We start from the raw sequence: 20527 nt of genomic DNA on the forward strand, positions 1-20527 counted from the left end.
AGCACGACGCCGGTTGTCAGCACGTAAGCCATCACGCGCAGTTCACGCAGTCGTCAGTCGTCAGACTCTTTCAACAGTATCATACACTGTACATGGCACATTTTAACATCTGCAGTGGTAGCATGCAAAGGTCGCGTTTAATTTCGGGTATAACATGCAATGTGTCATTATAATCCTGAGGACAGAAGAGTTTCAATCTCCCTGTGCACCAAGGAACCCCCATGGGAAATACCCAATGCGCGCCCTGGACGCTTGCGTGTATACTAGTCTTGCGTGTCCACTAGCAGAACAAATCTTATCCGACATCTCGCACAGTAGATCGCAGCAAGTTTTTCGCCTGTTTTAATTGCGTTGCGCATACGTGTTCCTACTAATCCAGGGTGACTCGTTTAGGCAAACTCCACACCATAACTGCGTCTCTCCCCACGAGCTGCGTCTGAAGAAAAGTAAGGCCTTTGACCTAAGAGAAGTCAGATAGTGAAGAGTTGATATAGTATAATGAAATACACACCTCTCCTTTCACATCATATGCGATACCTTCGTCGCCAACAATAGTTGGACACACGGTAACAATGAGGCTGTGGACTAGGCCGGATTGCAGAAATGATGATATTACAGTGGCTCCACCCTCCACCATTAGGGAACGAATCCCGATCTTCTGAAGTTCATCTAGGAGTGAACCTAGATTAAGTTTGCCTGTAATATATGGAATGTTCACCATGCCGGACTAATCATCACAAAAAAGGCATTCACCATCTAGGGAGTTAATAGGAATAACTTTTACACCCTCAGCTTCAAGGCGCCTACGCCTTTCCTCAAACTGCGCATCAGTGCCCAAGTGATCGAAGGCTGTGAATACTATGGGCTGCCTTCCCTTGCCGATCTTGTAGTTATTCACCAATTTTGAATCAAGTTGAAATCGAAGGTTCGAGTCCAAGATGACTGGAAGCGGCACAGCCTGACCTCCATCATCCGGTGCAAGTAGACGAGCTAATCATTTGCTGAATGCCACGTCCGCCTTGACTCCTGAAAGATCCAGACCTACTGTTTAGTTGCGGATTATCGTTTAGGGCAGTCCCGATACCAACGAGAATTGCGTCGTGCCTTGATCGCAGTCTGCGCCCAACTCAGTCTCGTTTCGAGTTGAGAAGAAGCCTTACGAAACAAGCTTGCCTATGAGTCATAATCATACTTTCTTTGCAGCTCAGTATGAGTTGCTTCCCGTCGCGACCGGCAATTTTTGCATCGAGAGATTGTGCAAACGTCAACGTAACGTGGAGAGCCAGTTGATCTGTAAGGTTTTGCATCGGCACCATCCTATCTAAGGAAGAAACCACTTCATTGTCAGCCATCAATTTTGTGTGCCTTATTCTAGCCGGAAAGAAAAACAGGCAGGAATTGAGGAAACGCAAGCTGAAGATTGAACGCGTTTGTCACGAAAGGCCACATCACGTGAGGCGCGTCTAATAAACAGACTCGCGACACATAACCACTTCGGCGTCTTCTCTTGTACTGCTACCACCACCATCACAACTACCTACTCTCTCGTCGTACTCTAACTCTTACTATTTGCAATGTCCGGCCGTGGCAAAGGAGGAAAGGTACGATGAAGCTTCATAGTATCTCCCCTTTACAACACTGTTTGATACTCAATCTTTCCACTACTCGGTAACGCTATTGATAGGGCCTTGGAAAGGGCGGTGCAAAGCGCCATCGTAAGATTCTTCGCGATAACATCCAGGGTATTACCAAACCTGTGAGTTGCATACCACTGGTTACGGTAGCTTACAGGACTTTGCTGACTTTGCATCCCGTGTTGAATGTGTAGGCCATTCGTCGCCTCGCTCGCCGTGGTGGTGTTAAGCGTATCTCTGGCCTCATTTACGAGGAGACACGTGGCGTCCTTAAAGTGTTCTTGGAGAACGTTATCAGGGACTCTGTCACCTATACTGAGCATGCCAAGCGGTACATTTGGTTATTTTATTCGTGTCTATCTAAACTGACTACCTACCAGCAAAACTGTGACTGCATTGGACGTCGTCTACGCCTTGAAGCGCTCTGGCCGCACCCTCTATGGTTTTGGTGCTTGATAGGATTGATAAAACGTGGCTTGATTGTACTTTTACTAGCGTATGTTGATGAATTTGTGGCTCCTTTATCTCATGTTATAAGCCTCTATGATATGATTATCTGATCAGAGTTTAGTATCCCGAGTAACCTGAATCACAAGGCAATGATGGACTCCTACCAGATGAAGCTGACAGAGCTCGATCTTCTCACGAAAATCAAGCCTTTTATAGGACGAACTACGTCATTTACAATTTATAATATGGAGAAATAAGTCTTATTGAAACGAAACAAATATATATAGACTAAATCTAAATAAAGATAAACAAAATGGAAATGCGGTGGTATACAAATCGCATGCGAATGACCCTGTTTGAACTTTGCAATGTCTCTTTGCACTGTGTCTGAACAGTCCGATAATGAAGCAGAAGAGGGTAGGCGACTCATTGCAATACTCTGCACTTCACGTAATTATAGCACAATCCAGGCTCCAGCAGCGACACCACCAGCAAGGGCTGCCAAGCCGGAGACGACGGGGACAGAGATGGTCCAAGGCCGAAGAGATGCTCCGCTGTTGGGGCTATTGGTAAAACAGCAGTCGCAAAGTAATTAGTCTAGAGAGAATAGAACGCAAGACAACAGACGTACGATTCCGTCGGTGTTTCTTCGCCATGAGCTTCTGAACTGGCGCCGTCATGGAAAGCATGTCCGGCGTCTGTAGCAATGTTAAACGCATGTCCCGCGATCGAGGTTACCGTACCTAAACGACAAATGATAATGAGATTGCTAAGAAGCCAGAATTGTATGATGTATGCATACCGAAGCCGTCTGAAGCGAGGGTGTACACTCCATGTCCAGCTTCGCTAACAAGAGTAACTGCCTCTCCACCAATGTCGGTGACTTTGGTGTAAATAGCACCACCGACTGATCCAGCATCGCTAGCTCCATTAGTGACATCAGAGCTAATATCTATAAGGACGATTTGAGCACATGCTACGATACAGAATCAAATGTACTGACCTCTCTCCTCCATGGCATTGGCATTAACCACAGCGAGAACAAAAGGCAGGGCAAAGAGTGCGACACGCATCCTGAACGACTGCTCAAAGACTTCAAGTAGAAGAGGGGATGGCAGGTGGTGCGAAAGTAAGTCTGCAAATTAGCTGTAACATGTCAGTCGCTTTATACATCTGCGTCTAATCCGCAAACTTGTTAGTTCTTGGCAAGAGTTGGGAAATTGCCTAAAAGAGGGGAATACTTTCACGTGCCGTCCTACCTTTGCTGCTTTGCGGGAATCGACTGTGATACTTCTCTGTGCTGAGTTCGACGAAGAGGGTGCTTCGTGATTCCATTAGTAAAGTACAAGTCAATTCTTCCGAGCTTGGACCCGCTCCAAAAAAAGCTATGAGTGACGATCCGCGTTGTATCGCATCAGATGAGAGATCCTTAACACAGCATGTCTCCTTGTGCCAGCATTCAAAGCTACTGTGTACGTTATTGGTTAAAGTTCAATTCAGCAACGTCCTAGGTGAATCGCTGTGCCCCTCGTCGAGAGAGTGGTGTTGCATGAATAACTTTTCAAGAACCATTAGTCAGTTTATCCCTTGCGCTGTTTGACGGTAGTGCGTGAGACGTATCGACTGGCTAGATACTCAAATAGCCATTGAGGATGAGATCTACCTTCGAGTTCTGAAACGCATAGGCCGGAGTCGACTGCGTGCGGTACCGACAAAAATAGCACGTGATGGGCGCACAATCAAAACCCAGTACACCAGTATGCTATACAAAGAGGCACTGTTCAGAGGATTGGCTGAACATTGTCAGATAAACTTTGACCGCAGCATCATACACAAGCAACAAAGCAATGCGTCGCCCTCATTTGAGAATGTTACGTATTCCACACGTAGTGGACACGATCTGCCAGACAATGAGTCGGCTCCTGTGTGTAAATAAGAAAAAAAGTGCATTTGTGTAAGTTATGTCGCATTTATGCGGACAGATTTATGGAAATTTATGATAACCGATTACTCTTCCCCGGCACCACTCATGTCTTTGTTGGCCTGCAAACGTGATCAATATAACCCTTGTCAGTGAGTGGCACACCTCCAGGAATAGATGGGACGAACATGAGGGTTATAGAAGAGGGAGTTCATTCCCCAAGGGAACGGCTTGGCACGCTTGTTGAGATAGTCATACTCTGGAACTGGAGGCAATTCGCCACCATGCTCGGCCTTAATGTGCTCCTCGTGTTCCGCATGTTCGGACTCGACGCGTTGTACCCACAGCGTACCCAAAATGGCTAGTTAAGAGAACGCAGTTGAGTACACAGCCATGCTCTCAGAAACATCACATACTCGCGGGGACCGCAACGAAGAAGCTAATGGATGGAATTAGCTTAAGCGTGATGGACTGAACCATAAACTAACCTGATCCTCCTCCAAAGTTCCGTCGTTTCTGCAAAGCAGGACGATATATATTAATTACAGGCTGATGAAGCTTTGTATTATATGACATCCAGAAAGGACGTGCCTGCAGCATGATGTTCAACGGCTTTCCTCTGCTCCAACCATTGCTTAGTCGGATTGCCCTCGAGTACGAACTGTTCGGTGTTTTCGGCGTGAGCAGCAAAGCCGCGCGAGCAGCGGGGAACGCGGCGAGTCGAAAAGCGTGCAACAGGACGCGAAATTAAGCGCAACATTTGGAGTTCTAAGTCGACGAGGACTGACACTGAGTTACTTGCAAATGTAAAGAAAGGCGTTCACAATGGCGTACGGGATGATGAGGAAATGATCCGGTAATACCCGGTAATTATATAAGCATACGTTGGGCCTTGTTTGTTTGAGCTTGTCCATCTTCTAGTTTCTGGGTTCCACACCTGTGCACTCTGGTCTCCAGGGGATTTGATCTTTCGTGCCCTCAGGCGATGCCCAATCTGCGCAACTATTCCATTTTGGTGCTGCGGATGAACAGACTGACTCGACTTGACCTAAACGAATCTCCGAATATACCCTACACAAATGCCCTCCCGAACTTGGCTTGTTCTGACCAAACTACTGTCGTTCGGTCACTTCTGTGTAACTATAGCATCTGTGGACTTCACAAGGCCGCTGTTTGTCTACAGGCTAGATCTCAATTCATAGCACGTCGACGAAGCCGGCAGGAATAGTTCCGCACGCACGATAGGCGGATTTTGCTCTTTCCCGAACTGCGGAATGAAGCTGTGCAAACTTTGCGACACGACGCTGTCATGGCTTGGGCACAGTGCTTCGCAGAGCAGCATTTGTTCTCCGCTCGTAGACTGCTGCGCGCGCTCGATGGCTCTCATGCTTCTTTTTTTAATGTATGGTAGTCTCAAACCCGTGTTGCAATCCCAAATTCGTAATGCGATGAACGTATGACGAGGACTGGCTATATAGTCGCCTTACAGTAACCAGTGTAGGTTGCTATCGTTCTATGCTTCCGTGAATCTGCACATGGCTAGCTCAAGTTCTACTGAGCCTTGCGTTACGATAACCGAACCTATCCAAGACCACACTGCAACAATTATCCTGTGTCATGTATATTTTCCCCCCATGTTAGATCGGAACCATTGGCGAAACTTAGCGTTCGTTTGTACAGGGACTCGGTCAATCAGTTTCATTTTACGACATGGACGTTCAGTTTCTTGCAAACAAGCTACCCTTTGTGAAATGGATCCGTCCGCAAGCGTAAGTTAGTCTCTATTATTCCTTAGCTAACTTCTAACTCGCATTTGTTCTAGATGCGAGAAAGCAGTGACGTATAATGGAGGCGAGCATCGACCTTCGTGGTTTAACATTTCGTACCTACCACCGCACGTCCATGAGTTTGACGAAGTCGCTATAGGCGAATCCATCTCATTCATCGAGCAACTCATTCTTGTGGAGGTGCAGAACGGCATTGATCCAAAGAGGATTTTACTCATAGGATTTAGTCAAGGAGCAGCGTTGTGTCTAATGACGGCGTTGACTACGCTACACGACCTTGGTGGAGTTGCAAGTTTGTCAGGCTGGATCCCGCATCGCATCCGCAACGTATGTGATTTACCGCAACTGTCTTCCAATATTGCGGCATAAATTTAGTCTTTCAACCTTCCAGCATATTGTACATAACGATCCACTCCTCCCCATCTTCTGGGCACAAGGTAAAGACGATACGGAAATACCAGTACGATACGCGCGGAACAGCATAGAGTTTCTCGAGCAACGGTTGTGCATGAACGAGGAGAACCTACGTTACCTCGAATATGATGAAATGGGTCATGAAGTTACGGTGCACGTTTTGTATGATCTGGTGGATTGGTTAACGACAGCTCTGTGCTCTGGCTCTGGGAGCCCTCCTGACTCTAAGGAATAATAGGGACAGTAAATTCTGTGTAATTTGAGAAATACGTAATAAGGATCTACGCTGTATAGTGCAAATAAGGCAACCAGTCTTCGCCAGTTTCTCCAGTCAGACTCGTGCAGGGTTGAGTTCATGCTATGTGCTCGATTCTTTCTGTCAAGGCTTCAACGGAATTATCATTTCAGAATGACGCATAAATTGTCATTTAACAACCTTTTCAAAGAGATTCCCATTCCCGTTCCTACCAAACTCGAAGTAAAACTTACTCCGACTGAAGACCAACTATGCACCTTATTGGATGAATGCAAGCAGAATCTTGAGAGCAAGGGCCAGAACGTCGAATGTAGGATAAGTGGAGGTTGGGTCAGAGACAAGGTTGGTTATTCATCATGTCTGTGTCTTCGTTTGCTGAATACCAGAGTTCAGCTACTTGGCGCGCAGAGTAATGACATCGATGTCGCATTGACGAATATCATGGGCGTCTCCTTCGCAGAGCAATTCGTAGAATTTGTCGCATCCAAGAACCTACCTGTGAAAACCGTGGCTACCATTGCGCGTAATCCCGAGCAGTCAAAACACCTTGAAACTGCTCGTACCACCGTCCTTAGTACAGAACTAGACTTCGTCAACCTTCGCAGTGAATCGTACGCGGATAACAGTCGCATACCTACTGAAATCGTGCGTCATATTGTCGTATATTTCAGTTGTGCTTGCTTTTAATTGATGGGAGTGAAGTAGAAATTGGGCACACCACTTGAAGATGCTCTACGACGTGACGCGACTATAAACGCGCTATTTTACAACGTTCATTCGCGTTCTGTGGAAGATTTCACGGAAAAGGTATCACGGTCTATAATCGATGTAGATAACTGCCGCCCCTCTAATTGTTTCTTTAGGGACTTGACGATCTACGAAAGGGCGTGTTACGGACTCCGATGGATCCCTTCGAAACGTTCAAGGATGATCCGCTCAGAGTAATACGCTGCATCCGCTTTGCGAGTCGACTCGGCTTCAAAATGGTGAAAGAGATGGAGGAGTCCATGCAAAACACTGAAATACAGGTATGGTCTAAACTAAACGTCATATTTCGTATTGTGTCTCACTTTTCGCTCATTGCGAATATCAGGCTGCCATCGTCTCAAAAATCAGTAAAGAGCGAATAGGAGAAGAACTTGACAAGATGATGAAAGGTATAGCCTTACCATTATCTCTGAGAAGGCTTATGGAAGCTGATATTGTGTAGGACGGGACCCATTGCATTCTATTCGACTTATCACATCCCTAAATCTTTATTCCTCGATTACCGCCGTGCCACTAGCCATCGCATCCACCTTCTCACCCAGTCTTTCCCCTCCATCGTCCGCAATTGGCGCAGCAACTCTCCTCCACGCCGCTCTATCCAATTCATTCTCCGACACCCTACACCTTCCACCTCCACACCCTCTCCTCCTCTCCCAGCTGGAAATAGACAAAACGCTCCGACCACGGTTCTTTCTAGCAGCTTTAATGACACCATACGCAAACGTCCAATATACACCTAAGAAGAAGAAGTCAACCGCACCAGCAGTTGAAGTGGTCATTCGAGAAGGGTTGAAGCTTGGACTGCAGAATCATTATGCGGATGGTGTACCTGCGCTATTCGCTGCAGCGAATGTTCTGCGTGGTGTTGATGCGAGTCAGTTTGATGGTTCTAAGGAACGGTCGCGAATAGGTGAGCAATGTCTACTTCTTTAATGAAGAGAATGATGAACCTCATACTGGTGAATTAGGTCTTTTGTTAAGGACGAAATCCGTGCACAATGCTATCACGGGTTCTCACTGGACTTCATCCCTACTGTTCTCACTAATTCAGGAGCTGGTTGCCCACTGGGATGCAGGCACAGATACCTTCGACGGTGGGCATTACTTTTGTTATCTTTGACAGGGGTTTCTGTTTTCACTCACACTCTCGCAGTACAACAAGCAGTTCCGATCGTGGAACGATATAATCGATTCTTACAGCACGTAGAAGAGCTTAAACTACCAGACACAATTAACGACAAACCTCTCCTTAACGTGAGTCACTTGTCAAGAAAAAAAGTACCCGTACCTAAACAAAGGACACTGATTTCTTGTATTTAGGGTAAAGAAATTGTCCCGCTCCTAGGTGCAACGCGGCCAGGTGTATGGACAGGCACCGTTCTCGCACAGGTCTCTGAATGGGCACTTGATCATCCTGAAGGCACGAAAGACGAATGCGCAACATGGTTGAAGGAAGAACAGGCAGCGGGACGAATAGATACTGGTGACGGGTCTCAGAATGCTTTAAAAGCCCCTCCTGCGAAGAAGGCGAAGGTGACAGGAGCATCTTCATAGAATGAAATCAAACGGCACAGAGTCGTATCACACACAAAGCCATACACCATAATATATGCAGCTTTTAATTTGAAAGAATAGATATTACATGGTATCGCATCCAACACACACAGCGCAAATCCTATAGCTATAGTGACCTCCGCATCGATGCACCCAGAAGGACCTGGCTAGCTTGAGGGTTCGAGAACGCATCCGTTTCACGTTCACGGTCCTCTGTCGGCTTGCCCAATATTACATCCAGGTCTTTTTGGTGACCTTTGACAATATTGATCAAATGGGCAATACCAGCCTGCTGGTCATTCAAGATCTAGAAAGAAACATCAGCGGTTCTGATAAGACCGTAGGAAAGTAGGAGATACGGACCTTCGTGAGCCCTTGCATGCCTTCTGGATCAACCACCGTCCACTCTACCCGACTTTCGCTATTATTCCGCTCACGCTCCCTCTCCGCCTCGATTGCTCCAAGAACAGCCCACAGTTCACTCAACTTGCCCTTCAACCGACCCACCCCACCCGGTCTCCTAATCTCCTCATCAAGGCTTTCAAGTATAGACCTTAGCGCCTCCTCTTCTGGCCGGATTGACGACGAACGGACAGACGGGATCAAAAGATGCAGATGCTGCACGAGTCGAACAAGCCGCTGTTGTAACTGAGTCTGCACAGCAGCAGCACGTTGTAAACGAGGTGCGTTTGTGCTGGAATGTGAAGAGGCGAGGGTAGCGATGCGAGTTTTCAGCTCTTTTAACTTTTCTTGGTGGGCGGTTGCTTGTGCCCTTTGGGCTTCTACGCGTTTTTGGAGATCATCGAACCCAAGTGCTAAGGCTGGGACATAGCTAACGAGACCTAGCATAAGCACAGGGAAATAAATAGCATGTTACAGAGAAACGTACCACGACGGATCGGGATTTTCGCGTACAGCTTTCTGCCAAAGAGCATCGTTCGTCGCATTCTGTGGACGTCCGTACAGATGTACTTGATTCGGGTCAACTAGGTTATAAAATAAATGCTATACTCTTGTTAGGTTTGTTTTAAAAACACAACATTGCATCAGATTAAGCTCACTTGGAAACGACATTGCGGTGAGTTCGGGTCCCATGCTTGAGCGACAGCCTCTATCCGCTGCACAAGGTTCAGGAATTGTGCCTGAGCGGTATCGGCCTGTTGTTGACTTTGTCTGAGAGAACTTCTGCCAGCGAAGAGACCAGAAGTCGATGCGCCAGTGTTCGGTAGTCCGAAAAGCGAGCTGCTCGGTTGATTACTGCCAAACAAGCCTAGACCACCAGATGGAGGATTAATGGTTGACTGTCCGAGATTGCCAAATAGACTCGTTTGCGGCTGAACTTGCGCTTGCGCTGCTGGCTGTCCAAAGAGTGATGTCGTCGGTTGCTGTTGTGGCTGCTGAGATTGCTGTGGCTGGCCAAACAGCGAGGTTGTACCAGCGGACGGTTGGTTCTGCTGCTGTCCAAACAAGCCTGTACTTGGCTGAGTCGCATTCGCGGTATTCGTCGACGATCCAAACAATGTAGTACCGCCTGTCGGAGCCGTACTTGTCCCAAACCCGCCTGTCGCGTTACCTTGCATGGATGTATTCGCGTTTGCGCCAAACCCTCCGAACAACGAGGTTCCTGTTGCTGGCTGCGTTGTACCAGTGTTGGCAGCATTCGTGCCCGTTGTACTCCCAAATAACGACGTTGTAGGTTTTCCACCACCAAACAGAGGGTTAGGGTTCGCATTCGCGGAAGGAAACAGCGAGGATCCTGTATTCGGAGCACCACTCTGCTGTTGTTGAGGTTGTTGCCCCTGTTGCTGGTTTTGAGGTTGACCGAACGATCCAAACAGCGAAGTTGTTGGCTGTTGAGGTTGGTTTGTGGTTGTGTTAGCGGTCGCATTAGCATTCGTGTTTCCAAAGGAGCCGAAGGGCGTAGACCCAGCTAGTTTTCCAAAGGCACTACCACCGAACATACTTATCTTGAAGGAACGTAGGACAGAGGTAGGGAGAGTTGAAAGAACAGAGAAGTACAAGACGCGCAATTCAACGGCGCGAGTCGCGTCGATCACGTTCACGGTGAATCACATTCACAATACAAAAACAAAATACAGAGATCTATTTCACAACACATTTATGTATTATTATGATCACAACGTCTATAATGCCCCATCCGCTGAATCCGCTACTGAACGTAGTTCTGTAAGACGTGCCCTCATCTTTGGCCTAAGCAATTATTTAGTACGTCAGCATTGCCAAACAGTTTTTGATTCTTTGAACGCACACTTCTAAGAGCTTCGCCTCCAAAGCCTGTCTCTCGTCCTGGAGAGCTAACCGCTTCTCTGCGTCAAGCTTTGTGCTTAAAAGGAACTCAGCCGACTAATTCTTAGGAAGGAATTTTCTACGTACAATACATATCCACCCTGACCGTCATAATGTAGAATCATCGAGTGATACTTCCACAGAGAGGGACGATGGGAGACAGTCAATAGTGTGATGCCTAGCCGCGTCGCATTCTCCATCATTCTAGTTTCTATGTCGAGCGGAACGAGTGAAGTGGCTTCGTCTAGAATCGCAAACTGAATTATCGCCCGTTAGACGCTGACGGCCAACTCAAATTATCTGTCTTGATCAACATACCTTAGGCCTGTGGTAGAAAAGCCTGGCCCATGCTATTTTTTGTTGATCGCCTCCACTAAGAGCATCGCGCCAATCGCGCGCAGCATTCCAACCGCCTTCGCGTTCGACGATATGATCCATCTGGACAACGGCAAGAATTTCCATGAGATCCTCATCCGCAAAACCACCTGTAATCATTGCTTTAGCACTATCGAAAATAGAAAGGACTGAATATCATGCGTTACATACGATTTAGCATATCTTCCTGCGAGTGTGGATAGATGACCTGATCTCGCAACGTGCCGAGCGAGAGGTACGGTCTCTGAGGGATAAGGACGAACTCGGACGCTGGAGGTTTACGGACAGTTCCGCCGTACACTGGCCAGAGACCACCCAAAATCCTGAATAGCGATGACTTTCCGCAACCATTGGGTCCAACGATCAAAAGGTGCCCCTATTGTGAAACCCATTAGATAACTAAGGACGAGTTTTCAAGACGAGATCCGCTTTACCCCATGCTTTACGTAGAAACTCAAGCTCCTAACTAATACATCGCCATTTGGTGTTACAATGGGCACGTTCTCGAACACAATATCGTCCGAATCAATAATCCTACCACGGCTTTTGAGAACTGCAAAGACGGTCATGTAAGCTATACAGTAGAAATATTTGAGGTACATACGTTTGGCATTCTCGCCATCTTTAGCACTACTGACGAGCTCCTTCTCAAACTTTCCTTGCCTGATATCAGACATAGTGTCAAGGAGTTCCGAAACGCGTGCAGTGTAGCCAGCGAGCTCGGACAAGTCCTTGTACGAGTACATAACGCGTCCGAAGGCATCTATAGCAAGATATTATAAGCTTGTCCCGAGTCCTGCAGAATTAATAACCTACCCGACGATGATAATAAGAGGCGTCGGTTTGTCACAAAACCTGAGTGTATATTAATCGACGTATCATAATACAAATCAGGGCTTAATTTACCTTCTGTCCTACTGCCGAGATCAAGATTCTCCATACCTGGAATCTTAAAGAATATGGGAATGGCACAAATGCAGAGCTGTCATCCTCGAGGTAAGTCACGTAAATTCGAATATTTGGAGTGAACTTACTCCGAAGGATCCCCATAGCCACCTACGAGCTGATCAGAAACGCCCGAAATTTAAAAGGAAGAATCTATCGCTCTCACTTGATAATTCCTTCCTCCGCAATACCATGCCATACTTTGATCCTGAGGACTCGATTGACATGCTTCACAAGCCCAAAATAATCACGCTCAATTAGCATTTTCTCCGTTTCTTCACCTCCGAAGAACGCAATCTCCTCGGAGAACTCTGCGAGCCGTGAATGCGAGTGGCGTAGCTGACCGGTCAGTTGAGCTTCTTCGGCAGCGTACTTCCCAAATGGCGGCGTCAATGCACGTACTATTATTATTAGTTCGTGTTAACAGGAATGATGTCATATTAGTTTAGCCGAACTCACAAAGAGCCGCTGATGCCTGCACTAAGCCCGTGAGGAGCACAAGGCCTTCCGCACCAACATTTTGTGAAAGCTGATAGTTGTACAAAACGACGTCCAGGACCGGCTTCGCCAGATTGGCATATATCGCTGCTAGATGTGTTGAGAAGCGCTGAATGTCCACTGTGATCATCCTGAAGAATATCTTAGCGCATAATTCAAACTAGAAAACCGACCACGAACTGGTCTGGGTTTTGTATTCGATCGTCGAGGTTCGCTGTTCCAAACCAGAAACTTAAGATGCCTCGTATACAAGTCAACAGCAGCGATCTACGTACACATCTTGTAATAAACCATGCTCTGGTCGTTGTCATCACCCAAATATTGCTTCATGACTTCGCGGGTCAGACGTGTCCTATATGCGATTGCGAGTTTGTTCTGGATATAACTGAGCAGGCTGTTGCATGCCGTAGCAGGTATTGCGACAAGAAGCCATCGTAATATGTTGAAGAGAAAGGGAAGAGTTTGCGCCCTTACGAGGGATGCCACAATCCTAGCAAAGAAATGCAGAGATCAGAAGACGTGCAGTAGATTGGTCGCGCTGATCTACTCACTTCCCGTCGAGTGCCGCAACGTACAACGAGATCGCAGTCCGGAATATCAACAGACTGGAGTGGTAAAATAATAACAGAGCTTCCTTTGAGCGGAATCCGGGGATACATATCCTCAGGATCCTGGATAACCGTTCATAAAATACGGCGTCTACCTACAGGTGTCCAGCCAGTTAACCATCATCAATTCGTCTGGAGAGAATAACTTTATTCACCGCTACTCTTGCGCTCTTTCCTGGCTTCTCATCCGCTTTGGCCTTCCCTTTTGCCGACTTGCGCGATTGCGGGGAGACTGACTTTCCAGATACACCGCGAAACGACCAGTTAAGTGTGTATAGGATGAAACTGACGTTCAGAGCCCGCTGAATAGCCGGTCTATGGTGCGCATAGGTGGCGGTCAGTTGCGCAATGCGCTCTCTAGAAGGGCGTAATGTTGAAACCGCGGCCATCTATTAGGGGAAGCGGAGAGAGAGGCAGAAGTGATGAGAAGCGGACGCTATAGTACGAGAATCGTCAAGTCTAAGTCGCGTTCTGACATGTGATATGACGCGTGGTAATTACGTCAGAACCCCCATCCAAGTCACTCAGCCTTGGACAGGCTTTCAATCACAGCCATTACAGTTGTTCTGTCATGTTACTCGGTATTCTACTCAATTTCTGTTTGCTAGCTGGGATATAGACTTCACATGGGCAACGACTTCTTCCCAGTTCTTCACCCGCTTCACGTTCTCCGGTAGCTCCTTGTCTACTGATTCCTTCTTCCACCATTCTTGCCCATGCTCAAACTCGAGTCGTTCCTTGTATCCAAGGTGATCTTGCGGATGGTCTAGGTTGGAGATTCTTTGGTTCCAACTGTAGTCGCCGAATAAAAGCACGGGCACGGGAAGTGTGGCGTCTCTTGCACACGCAAGTGCGTTCTCTGCAGAATCGTCTATCAAGAGTTTCGCATGCACCCTGTGGCAAACCTACAATGCACTCATTAGTCATGTTTTCAAAACGCATCGACGGGTTTACCTCGACTTTCCCTATTTTAACATGAACCTGGTTACCGTCCTCATCCTTGTTAAACTGACCTGTGCAATATACCTCATCAAAAATATCTGGGATCAAAAAGTCCGTGTATTAGCAGTCCATTTATGGCTTTGAAGTAATACATACTTGGGAAATATTGGTCCAGCCATTGTTGCGTCAAGGGTTGTTCTTCAGCGTGTCGTGCTGTGATAATGACAAGTTTGTAACCCAGTTCCCGGAGCGTTTTGACACCTTCCAGTGCTCCTGGTACGGGCTTTGGAGACATGATACTAGTAGCGTAGTATATTTTCACTTTGTCGTGAGTCTCGGTAGGAGAGCCCCAATCCGGGTTCTGGTGCATATATTCAGGTTAAATGGACATGCCCGTACAACGTTCTGTCAAACCTTCCAATAATGGTAGTCTGTTATAGAACATCACGGTAGTCAAAAGCGGATTTGAGATCGAATACTGCTCTCTTACAATGGAAATCATTTATTGTCATATTTGTTCCATATGTTGCATTGTGCCCTTTATTTGGATGTCAATTCGAATTGCTAGAATCCCTCTTTAAAACTTGGGGCCTTGAACTCACAGTCTGCAACGGCTTGATTAGTCTGGCTAAGGACGTCATCTAAGTCAACAGCAATGACTGGTGCTTCAGGCTGTCTGTTGGACATGATGGTAAGTTGTAACGAATGAATTTCCTGAACAAGGCGATTTTCCATCGGCAATCACAAAATCAATGACTCAATTTATCTTATCAGTCAAATGATGTAATAGATCCAGTATCCAAAATGTTCAAGATACAAGAACAAGAACAAAAAAAATCAATTCATCAACAAGTTTATTATACGACTTGCGTGATCTTTGAAAGCAATTAGTCGTTACTTATAATTGAAGTTGACGGGCCTCGCTTACCTTCCCCGTCTTGACATCGTAAACCCATCCAGTGATAGTCGTTTCGTCCAAGATAAGAGTGTGCTGCTTCAGGAATTCCACATCCTCTTTCACACTTTCCTCAACCTGTGAGAACGCAAAGAACTCGATGGACTCAATTTCTTCGGTTGTAGATGGGTACTTGTCCTTGAGCGAATTGCGGAGGTCTTCATTCTTGAAGTAGAGCATGCCGCAATCCGTATGATGGAAAAGAGCGATTTCGCGAGTGCCCAGAAGCTGCTGTGAGATAATCAGGCTGCGGAGAGCGTCCTTACTGGACATATTTCTTGGCTATTAGAGGTGGATTAATGATAGAACTAACTAACAGCTTACGCGATGCCGCCTGCATTACGGATTACATGGGCGTCGCCTTCCTTAATCCCAAGGTGTGCTGCAGGGCTAGACCACAATACAACAGTTCAGGTAATTGCGAAATTGCCTGGGTTAAGATTAACGTACTCAAGCCGAGCATCCTGACAGGTTACTGGAGCAAATAATATTGGGATACCATTTATTTATTAGTATGATAGCAGCTCACCAACTGCCAGCTTCTTTCCGGGAGGAAGGGGTATGTTACCCTTATCTGCAAAGTTAGCCACGTATTTCTCGTTCGCATGTATGAAGTCTTTGTGTGCAGACACGGTTTGTAGGGTATGGGAGATCGAGGCATGTCCATGGGAGGGGATTTTATACAATGTTCACTGTCCACCCAACGCGCGAAGGCGTAGTGGTAAAGCCAGCGTTGCGCAATTCGATGTTACTAAGGCATGACATACTTTCTTGGCGGGAAGGAAGTGATAAATGTATCCTAGAACCCGAGGAAGGCATGCGGAGGGAACGGGATGAAGCAGTGTGATTGCTGAAGGACCGAAATACCTAATACGATCACGTGTTGTGTCTCCAACGAGGCATCTTCCAATTTACCTTATCAGTAAATTGATGTAATTGGATTCTGCTGAATATTGAAACCGTATAAGATACAAGAACACAGATAGAATTAATGCATCAACAAAGTAGTATATTACACGACTTGCGTGATCTTTGAAAGGAGAACGGTCAGTCATAGTTGACAGTATCAAAATTATGCTCACCTTCCCCGTCTTGACATCATAAATCCATCCAGTGATCGTGGTTTCGTCCAAGACGAGGGGATGTTGCTTCAGGAATTCTATGTCATCTTTCACGCTTCTTTCAAGTTGAGGGAATGGAAAGAAATCGATGGACTCGATTTCCTTGGTCACAGATGGGTATTTCTCCTTCAGTGAATTGCGGAGGTCTTCATTCTTGAACGTGAGCATGCCGCAGTCCGTATGGTGAAAAAGAGCAATTTCGCGAGTGCCTAGAAGCTGCTGAGAGATGATGATGCTACGTAGAGCTTCCTTTCTAGATACATTTCTCGAATATTAGAGGTGTATTGGCGAGTAAGCTATCAACTTACGCGACACCGCCTGCATTTCGGATTACATGAGCGTCGCCTTCCTTAATTCCGAGATGTGCAGCAGGACTGAACGGTGATACAACAGTTGAGATAATTTCAATAATGTCTAAATTATAATCGACATACTCAAGCCGAGCATCCATGCATGTTACTACACAAAAAGTCAATCGGGATACGTTTTATTAAAGAACATACGAGAAACCCACCAATTGTCAGCTTCTTTCCGGGAGGGAGAGGTAGACCACCCTTATCGGCGAAGTCAGCGGTGTACTTCTCGTTCGCAGGTATGAATTCTTTGTACGCAGACATAGTTTGTGGGGTATAGGAGATTGAAGCATGTCCATGGGATTTTATACAGTTTCTACCCAGCGTGCGAAGGCGTAATGAAAAAGCCAGCATTGCGCAATTCGCTGATAGTAAGGCATGATATGCTTATAGGCGTGAAATAAATAGTAATTCCCAGATCCGAGTAAGCCTAGTGGAGCAAACGAATGAGGCAGCGTGATCACTTTATAGTCTTGACAGTGAACAGCGAATCAGCACGCAGATTGAAATTCAAAATGCATGGCATGGTCACGTGCCACAGTTCTGCGCGACTTATCCAGCGAGTTCCGAGAACGCCGTGTTACAATGTAAACACAATGACCTCTGTACAGATTCAAACACTGCGTCAAGGACCCGATGTCAACGAATCATTAGCTCATGCAACAAGTTTCCTTGATCGATCTTTTCCCTCTTTTGAACATGTTAACTCCGGAAACGTGCTGGCAGATGCCATAAACGAAGCGCGACGAGTTTCGGAGTCGTACAGCTCACAAGTACGTTGAGAGTCACAGTGCTTGTTAAGATGCCTTACTAGAACTTTCTAGAATAGCTGGCAACATCACAAGATAGAGTTGATAGCCTCATCCTTGAAACAAGCGAGAAAGCGAAACAACAACTCGTCACTGCGCAAGAGCTGTCACTCTTACGACATTCCTTAGCGGATGAACTTACGAGTCTCACGGAGGAGTTGGAGTCTGCTGCAACGGCAGAAGGATCAGAACCATCCCTCCTAGAAGAGCTTGAAGTTCTACACCGTAACCTCAAAGATCTTGAACTAGTCAAAGGATTCGTCCAAAGCATCCATAAGGCACTTCAACTGAGGTCCGTCAGATCTGTCTCCTTCGTACTGCTTTCTCAATAGCTTTATATCACGTAGCGAATGCGCCATCGGGAATGTCGAACAATTGCCCACGTCAACTCCTCTTTCGGAAGCTTCTCTGACGGACTACGTGCTTCTTAAACAACTCGTGCAGTCAGTGAAACGTGCAAGCCAGGAAGCCAACGACAGTACAGGACAGGAATTGAAATTATCATCTTTCCTATCCGATCTTGAAGACAAGACGTGGTTACGAATAAAGGATGTACTCTCCTCGTCAGTATATTTATCTTTCACGTGAAGTTTATACTGATCGAGTCAATAGCAAACTACTTTCTTCTGCCGAAGGACTTCATTGGCCCATGCCTGTCGACTACGCGGCAGCAACAGTCGACACTCGCCGAGCCTTTGAAGGCGCGTTCGGAAACCTGCTTAGGTTACAAGACATGTACGCGTTTGCGGCTTGCGAACTATTTATATGGCTTAACTGAACCTCCAGTGGAAAGAAGCTACAGCCAGAGAACGAGAAGTCCTCCAAAGAAGGCTTATATCCTCTACAAGCCCTTGTTCGACCAGCAGCTCAAAGATTCAAATATCATTTCGATGGTACGCGGCAAACAAATAGATTAGACAAGGTATGTTTTCTGCATTTCTTTTGTATCGATGTTGTGGTACTAATACATCTCCATAGCCCGAATGGTATTTTGCACATATTCTGAATGTGTCCCACGAGCACCGCCCGTTCATGGAGAAGGTTATTCAGCGACTACTACAAAATTCGAAATACGCGTCAATCAATGCATGGGTAAGTGTTGCGTCTCAGACTGCGTCTAATTGAAGTTGACTAGCTAACATACCCATCGCAACCTGCAGCGTGAATTTACACGGCTACTCTTCCCAATGATTAGCAGGAAGCTTAAACGTTCCATGCCTACTTTACTTCCTCACCCTCCTCTGCTTGCACATACCGTATATCAGGCTCTTGCTTTTGATGATGCACTCCGAGAAGCTGGGTTTAGCCTTGCCAATACAATGGACTCCTCAAAAGATGATCATGGTGAATGGGAAGGTACCAGTGAAATCATCTTAGGCAACAAGGAATGGTTCGATAGTTGGTTAGAAGGTGAACGCAAGTGTGGGTGCTCTGCAATTATACTCTATTATTTCTGTCTAATACCAGTGGTAGTTGCTGAGGATCAATACTACGACATTCTCAATTTCCATGATCCGTGGCAATTATCCGACGATTCCGAAGAAGCTGCCACTGGAACGGATTTATTGTCGACAATTTCTGCTCGTCGGATAAAGACCCTAATTGAACAGATAACAGGTATTTGCGGCCAGAAATTACTGATTGACATCCGAATACTGATATTTTCTCCCGGTAGATCGCTACAGAGCGTTGCCGCACTTTCTTCACAGAACACGTTTCGTGATTACTGTACAGCTGCCCATACTCAAACTATATCATACCCAAATTTCGGAGACTCTTGATGGTTTCGAATCGCTCTCGTCGTATTTCATGCGATCTGTCCCAGGGGCTTTGCCTGGACAAATGGGTCATAGGCAAGATGGAAAGAGTACTGAAGGAGTGGAGGGTGCTCGGCGCATATTGAAGGCATACATCAGTGCAAAATGGATGGCGACTGTGATGGCAAATTGGGGAGAAGATATAGTATGTCTCAAGCATTCCGTCATGGTCTCAAAGTCTTCATTATGTGCATTTACAGTTCTTTCTTGAGCTTTGGCATCAAATATGCGAGAAGTCGTCGCTACGGATCCTCGTTGCAGATATCGACACGTTGCCAAACCCGCGTACCGTGAAGGATGACAGCACAATCTTTGATGAGCTTGTGGCACTGTACAAGAAACTTACCGAACGTGCTGAGAGCATGTTGATCAGACAGATCAGTGGTGATGTTGAGACGGACCTCAAAGTGCATTTGTTCAAGTATGCGATTTATCTGTCCGTGTGTGCCACCCAGCCTAACACTTCTTTTAGACAACCAGAAAAAAGCCACGAAAGTGAAGATGTCCTACCATCCCAAACTCTCCTCGTGCCCGTGGCACGTCTTCATGGACACCTTTCATCACTCTCAAAGGATCTACCTGCGTCATTGGCTATTGGATTATACCGCCAAGTCGCAAGTCACATCGCAAATCATATTTTTCACCGGCAGGTACTGTATCGCGGACGTTCAAGGCTATCTCCGCGAGAAGGGCGGCTATTTCTTGAAGAGGCCGAGCTATGGGTTCAAGCATGCCGGACGGCGATGGCTCCGTCTGGTTTACGACGCGTCGAGGGTCCTTGGGAGCGTCTTCTAGAGGCAGGGCGACTTTTAAGCCTGGAGGGAGAGCCGTTCCATCAGATGGTGAATGCTGTTCGACTAGGTGACGACAAGCAATACCAACAGCTCGCGGAGGTGATTGGGATGACAGAGATGAATGCTGATGAGGTGTTACCTGTCCTTAGTGTACGTGAAGATTTCCTAGGTAGTTAGTGCTAAGCATCCGCATATCTCGCATATTCACTTGTTTTCTCT

The 20527-nt window shown here is 46.5% G+C and overlaps 11 protein-coding genes across 11 annotated transcripts; 4 read left to right on the forward strand and 7 right to left on the reverse strand.

Moving 5' to 3' along the window:
• Positions 1-130: 130 nt before the first annotated feature.
• Positions 131-1366, reverse strand: FOMMEDRAFT_106736 (bacterial bifunctional deaminase-reductase). Its single transcript, XM_007265743.1, has 5 exons — positions 1174-1366; positions 1046-1116; positions 754-990; positions 512-696; positions 131-460 (listed from the first exon to the last, which is right to left on the reverse strand). Exons 1-5 carry the CDS (start codon positions 1350-1352, stop codon positions 371-373), a joined length of 762 nt encoding a protein of 253 aa, XP_007265805.1. The 5' UTR covers positions 1353-1366; the 3' UTR covers positions 131-370.
• Positions 1367-1510: 144 nt separating this feature from the next.
• FOMMEDRAFT_19466 (histone-fold-containing protein) lies at positions 1511-2130 on the forward strand. The gene is made up of 4 exons (XM_007265744.1): positions 1511-1601; positions 1685-1756; positions 1829-1965; positions 2015-2130. The coding sequence occupies exons 1-4, from the start codon at positions 1575-1577 to the stop codon at positions 2088-2090; spliced, it is 312 nt and encodes a 103-aa protein (XP_007265806.1). The 5' UTR covers positions 1511-1574; the 3' UTR covers positions 2091-2130.
• A 408-nt stretch (positions 2131-2538) lies between these two features.
• Positions 2539-3157, reverse strand: FOMMEDRAFT_27966 (uncharacterized protein; the record flags this gene model as incomplete). The annotated part of the gene is made up of 4 exons (XM_007265745.1): positions 2539-2647; positions 2716-2827; positions 2887-3036; positions 3088-3157. 4 exons carry the CDS (start codon positions 3155-3157, stop codon positions 2539-2541), a joined length of 441 nt encoding a protein of 146 aa, XP_007265807.1.
• Positions 3158-4012: 855 nt separating this feature from the next.
• FOMMEDRAFT_140235 (mitochondrial cytochrome c oxidase subunit VIa) lies at positions 4013-4801 on the reverse strand. Its single transcript, XM_007265746.1, has 5 exons — positions 4597-4801; positions 4494-4521; positions 4422-4444; positions 4194-4366; positions 4013-4127 (listed from the first exon to the last, which is right to left on the reverse strand). Exons 1-5 carry the CDS (start codon positions 4763-4765, stop codon positions 4092-4094), a joined length of 429 nt encoding a protein of 142 aa, XP_007265808.1. The 5' UTR covers positions 4766-4801; the 3' UTR covers positions 4013-4091.
• A 742-nt stretch (positions 4802-5543) lies between these two features.
• Positions 5544-6492, forward strand: FOMMEDRAFT_167445 (alpha/beta-hydrolase). Its single transcript, XM_007265747.1, has 4 exons — positions 5544-5624; positions 5686-5774; positions 5828-6119; positions 6184-6492. Exons 2-4 carry the CDS (start codon positions 5716-5718, stop codon positions 6439-6441), a joined length of 609 nt encoding a protein of 202 aa, XP_007265809.1. The 5' UTR covers positions 5544-5624; positions 5686-5715; the 3' UTR covers positions 6442-6492.
• Positions 6493-6615: 123 nt separating this feature from the next.
• FOMMEDRAFT_155333 (uncharacterized protein) lies at positions 6616-8784 on the forward strand (the record flags this gene model as incomplete). Its single annotated transcript, XM_007265748.1, has 9 exons — positions 6616-6804; positions 6856-7107; positions 7168-7269; positions 7326-7490; positions 7556-7619; positions 7673-8140; positions 8199-8324; positions 8384-8484; positions 8551-8784. The coding sequence occupies 9 exons, from the start codon at positions 6616-6618 to the stop codon at positions 8782-8784; spliced, it is 1701 nt and encodes a 566-aa protein (XP_007265810.1).
• Positions 8785-8841: 57 nt separating this feature from the next.
• On the reverse strand, positions 8842-10739 carry FOMMEDRAFT_121798 (uncharacterized protein). The gene is made up of 4 exons (XM_007265749.1): positions 9846-10739; positions 9674-9789; positions 9148-9616; positions 8842-9091 (listed from the first exon to the last, which is right to left on the reverse strand). The coding sequence occupies exons 1-4, from the start codon at positions 10362-10364 to the stop codon at positions 8912-8914; spliced, it is 1284 nt and encodes a 427-aa protein (XP_007265811.1). The 5' UTR covers positions 10365-10739; the 3' UTR covers positions 8842-8911.
• Positions 10740-10928: 189 nt separating this feature from the next.
• FOMMEDRAFT_106750 (adrenoleukodystrophy protein) lies at positions 10929-13908 on the reverse strand (the record flags this gene model as incomplete). The annotated part of the gene is made up of 16 exons (XM_007265750.1): positions 10929-10995; positions 11054-11128; positions 11179-11348; positions 11410-11576; positions 11638-11842; positions 11901-12019; positions 12071-12229; positions 12283-12321; positions 12373-12448; positions 12501-12522; positions 12578-12812; positions 12871-13040; positions 13090-13123; positions 13185-13399; positions 13461-13612; positions 13673-13908. Coding segments are annotated over 16 exons (2141 nt in total), but the record flags the coding sequence as incomplete, so codon positions are not given.
• Positions 13909-14063: 155 nt separating this feature from the next.
• FOMMEDRAFT_106754 (uncharacterized protein) lies at positions 14064-15146 on the reverse strand (the record flags this gene model as incomplete). The annotated part of the gene is made up of 6 exons (XM_007265751.1): positions 14064-14422; positions 14472-14557; positions 14616-14820; positions 14874-14890; positions 14950-14997; positions 15062-15146. The coding sequence occupies 6 exons, from the start codon at positions 15144-15146 to the stop codon at positions 14108-14110; spliced, it is 756 nt and encodes a 251-aa protein (XP_007265813.1). The 3' UTR covers positions 14064-14107.
• Positions 15147-16325: 1179 nt separating this feature from the next.
• On the reverse strand, positions 16326-17152 carry FOMMEDRAFT_83065 (carbonic anhydrase; the record flags this gene model as incomplete). The annotated part of the gene is made up of 4 exons (XM_007265752.1): positions 16326-16788; positions 16844-16909; positions 16970-16994; positions 17050-17152. The coding sequence occupies 4 exons, from the start codon at positions 17150-17152 to the stop codon at positions 16326-16328; spliced, it is 657 nt and encodes a 218-aa protein (XP_007265814.1).
• A 332-nt stretch (positions 17153-17484) lies between these two features.
• Positions 17485-20514, forward strand: FOMMEDRAFT_167449 (uncharacterized protein; the record flags this gene model as incomplete). Its single annotated transcript, XM_007265753.1, has 11 exons — positions 17485-17661; positions 17718-17989; positions 18045-18260; positions 18310-18432; positions 18484-18619; positions 18676-18789; positions 18858-19119; positions 19171-19314; positions 19373-19659; positions 19715-19935; positions 19987-20514. 11 exons carry the CDS (start codon positions 17485-17487, stop codon positions 20483-20485), a joined length of 2451 nt encoding a protein of 816 aa, XP_007265815.1. The 3' UTR covers positions 20486-20514.
• Positions 20515-20527: the final 13 nt, after the last annotated feature.

Source organism: Fomitiporia mediterranea (assembly GCF_000271605.1).
Source record: "Fomitiporia mediterranea MF3/22 unplaced genomic scaffold FOMMEscaffold_5, whole genome shotgun sequence".
In the NCBI taxonomy this organism is placed as follows: domain Eukaryota; kingdom Fungi; phylum Basidiomycota; class Agaricomycetes; order Hymenochaetales; family Hymenochaetaceae; genus Fomitiporia; species Fomitiporia mediterranea.